This window comes from Musa acuminata, chromosome BXJ2-5 (genome assembly GCF_036884655.1).
Source record: "Musa acuminata AAA Group cultivar baxijiao chromosome BXJ2-5, Cavendish_Baxijiao_AAA, whole genome shotgun sequence".
Classification (NCBI taxonomy): Eukaryota; Viridiplantae; Streptophyta; class Magnoliopsida; order Zingiberales; family Musaceae; genus Musa; species Musa acuminata.
Window position 1 is genome coordinate 38,761,994 of NC_088342.1, and position 3,392 is coordinate 38,765,385.

Below are 3,392 nucleotides of genomic sequence, written 5' to 3' on the forward strand. Positions count from 1 at the left end.
TGCCTTCCCCTGTTTGTTTCTTTATCTCTGCAATCTTGCCTACTCATTATTGAAAGTCTAGTGTTTCCTTGCAAACAGTATATTACAGACTAAACGCTTTGCAGTCTGATCTTCCAGAAAAAGGCTAATACAGAAGGTTGATGTGTTGGAAATTTCAACAAGAAATGAGTTTGTACAAAATTAGGTTTTCTTGAAGGCTGGTTTACAAGTTGGATGCAGCAAGGAAAAAGATGGATGTGTTGAGAAATCATCCAAATATTTCTTTCTTGTGCTAATATTATATCGGGAAAATTTTCACAGCTGTTGTAGAAATATTTTTTTCTTGTTAACTTTTTTGCTTAATGGTGGAAACAATGGATTGTTTTCTGTCAATCCACTGATGCTTCCTTCAACATGCCTTCCAGCAGTTGCTGTTTGTTTAGCTAAACACAATTAAGGTTCCATTTTTCTGATTCCAAATGGTTGTTCTTTTTTGGTAAATCTATTTAATTGCAGTTGTTGCATCCAAAAAAACCAGGCATTTATATGGTTATTGGTGATCCATTATTAATTTAATTTTCATATATGATGTCTTAGTTTGTCATCCCTCATAAATATTAGTTTAGTTGTCGTATACGATATCATGCAGTGATATCAAATGTGTGTTGTCTTCTTCTTCTTCTTCATCATCATCTTTTACAACTAATGCTTGTTTGAACTGTTCCCACTACCAGCTGCTTGCCAAGTGAAGGAAGAAGTATACCCTCATGGAGAGAGGTAATGGGACACTGAACCAAACATTTCTGTGATTCATCTGTTTGCATCTTTATTGACCAAATTAGTACAAACTTAAACTGAGCAATGTGAGTAGGAAGTGCTTGCCATCTGAACACCTGATGAAAGAATGAGGAGCACACACATTCTGATAGGTATCAACCAAGAATAGACCTCCATATAGTTGACCCAGGAATATTATTTTGACATAGTAGAGGATTAAAATTAAATGCTGTAAGAATATTAGATGTTGTTGAGAACCAATAATATGAACAATTACACAACTTGCAATTCGCAGAACAGTGCTTTAGTATGGGAGTTGTGAAGATTAGTAGAAGATGAATGCCTTCAATATAAAGAGCAAAATCCAGCAAATGTGGCGAGGGAGAGTAGATGAACAATGCTTTGCTAAATGGCCTGAGACATGGAAGACTTGGTGACTGCTTGCTTGAATGCAACAGTGGGAGCTATTCGGCAATTCCTCCTCTGGTGCTCCACCACGAGCTCCCCTGCAAGCCAATCAAGCTTCTCCATGTTCGTCTGCTCGGTAATCCTCTTCCCGCCAAATAACACCGACTCAACATTCTTCTGCCTCAGCATCTCCTCCGCTGCCTCCAACAGCACCTTCACGTTCCCTAGGCTCGCGTCGTGGTCCACATCCACGCTGCACCTTCCCGTGTTCCAACCATTAGCCTGCCATTACACGAAACCTTAACAGATCAATCCATGGACGACCATCACAACAGCAGACGGGCAATGGAAGGGACTGCAACCCAGAGGCACGTACCTGGACTCGCACGTAGTTGGAGCTCCGACACTGGCCGAAGGCGAGCGCGACGGCGTGGTCCACGAGGTCGGCCGCGCCGTCGGCGGCTATCCGCGCGATGGGACGGGCCCCTTGCTTGGGCCCCCACCGGCTCAGCTTCAGATGCTCCGTCACCGCCACCTCCCCGCAGCCGAGGGAGAGAACCATGAGGTCCTCCACCCCGCGGACGAAGGGGAACTCCCGCTTGTTGTGGAGGACGTGGGTGATGGCCGCCACCGCCGGGTTGCTCATCGCCAGCCCGCCGTCGACGGCGACGCAGGAGGTGGCTCCGTCCACCGAGCTGATCTCCGCCGGCTCGAACCGCCCAAGCTCGGCCCACGTGGCCCGGCACACCTCCCACAGACGGAAGTCGAAGCTCTCGCTCTCCAAGGCGTCGGCGCGCGAGAACACGAACGGGGCAGAGCTCCGCAGGTCGTAGCACGGGATTAGCACGGGCTTCACCGTGTCCCGCAGAGTGAGGCCCTCGCCGAACACTTCCTTCATCGCCCTCTCCATTGCCGCCGTCGTTGACCCTCCGCCGCCTGGAAAGAGGCAGCGGAGGAACCCCGAGGAGGAGGGCGAAGGCGACGCCTTTCGAAAAAGGCGCTCCCCGCGGTCCACGAAGAAGCGCCAGGTGTCGTCGGCGCGGAAGAGAGGGAGGGAGCCGTCGCGGGTGGCGAAGATCATGGAGGCCAGGACGCCCCCGACGCCGGTGCCGGCGGCAACGTCGAAGTAGTCGGAGATCCGCGCGTTGGGGTCCCCAGACTTGGACTTAAGGGCGTGCTCGAGGTACGCGAGGACCTTCCCGGGGAGGATACCGCGCATCCCGCAGCCACCGCCGCCATCAATGCAGAGCACGCAGACCTTGCCCCTCTGGCTCTTGACGGAATCCGCCGCAGCCGCCACTGGCAAGACGGCGGAGGAGGGGGCCAAAGGAGGAGCCGCAGGGACCCAGAGTTTGGTGTCGTCGCAGCCAAAAAGGAACTTGCTTTCCAGAATAGAGAAGATTTCGTGGCTTAGCTTGTCGGTGTCGAAGCCGAGCTTCTCCTCCTCCTCCTCCGCCGCCGCCACCGCCATTGCTATCTCCTCCTCGTTCCTCTTAGTCAGTTGCAACGGCACCAGCATCTCCGCCGCCACGCACGCCACCCTCTCTCCGCCTCTGGCAGGCTCCTCTCTTTCTTCTTCTCAGTACAAAGGAATGGTAGACTCAAAGACAACCGAACAGGAAGCTTATTAGCGGATCGAATGGACTGATAATTCTCTCCGTTGCGTTCTCTGTCACTACTTCTTGCTTTCTCTTTCTTCAAACACGACTCGAACGTGAAAGATCGGAGCTCCGATGGAAAGTGAGGGACGACTCCATCATGATGATACCACAGCCGCTGCTCTTTTTACCACACTGCAGACAGATTCAGAGCATGTCTTGGTCTCCTCCGCTTCTCTCTCTCTCTCTCTCTCTAGACAAAACATCCTGCCATTGGAGACAAACATACGGCAACCTCTCTCTCTCTCTCTCTCTCTCTCTCTCTACATCTTTTGGCGTCTAATCTCAGCTCAGGATGTCTCTCTTCTCCTGTTCCTCCCCCGAGTTTATGTAGCTGCTAGCATTTAATGGCGCAGTAACAGTTGCTGGGTCGCGATCTCCTGTCCGTGCTCCTCGTTCCATTATCATGTCATCGTCCCCAAGCGGGAAAGCAGAAAGGACATGAGAAAGATTAAACACAGGCGCCGACGACACGAAGTTACAACGTGACGACGCGTCGAACCGATGAATCACAGTCATCAATCCCCTACTGCATGGATTCTACAGCCCTCCACCTTGCCTTAAAATCTG

General features: G+C 51.1%; 1 protein-coding gene across 1 annotated transcript; it reads right to left on the reverse strand.

Annotated features, from left to right (window-relative positions):
* Nucleotides 1-972: 972 nt before the first annotated feature.
* Nucleotides 973-3,392, reverse strand: LOC135612717 (patatin-like protein 6). The gene is made up of 2 exons (XM_065109323.1): nt 1,541-3,392; nt 973-1,446 (listed from the first exon to the last, which is right to left on the reverse strand). Exons 1-2 carry the CDS (start codon nt 2,681-2,683, stop codon nt 1,162-1,164), a joined length of 1,428 nt encoding a protein of 475 aa, XP_064965395.1. The 5' UTR covers nt 2,684-3,392; the 3' UTR covers nt 973-1,161.

Bases quoted from the DNA above. Each gene is read 5' to 3' on its own strand.
- LOC135612717 (XM_065109323.1), bottom strand. From the start codon at position 2,683: ATGCTGGTGCCGTTGCAACTGACTAAGAGGAACGAGGAGGAGATAGCA. The intron at 1,447-1,540 runs GTACGTGCCTCT...GTGTAATGGCAG, and splicing joins CCAACTACGTGCGAGTCCAG to GCTAATGGTTGGAACACGGG.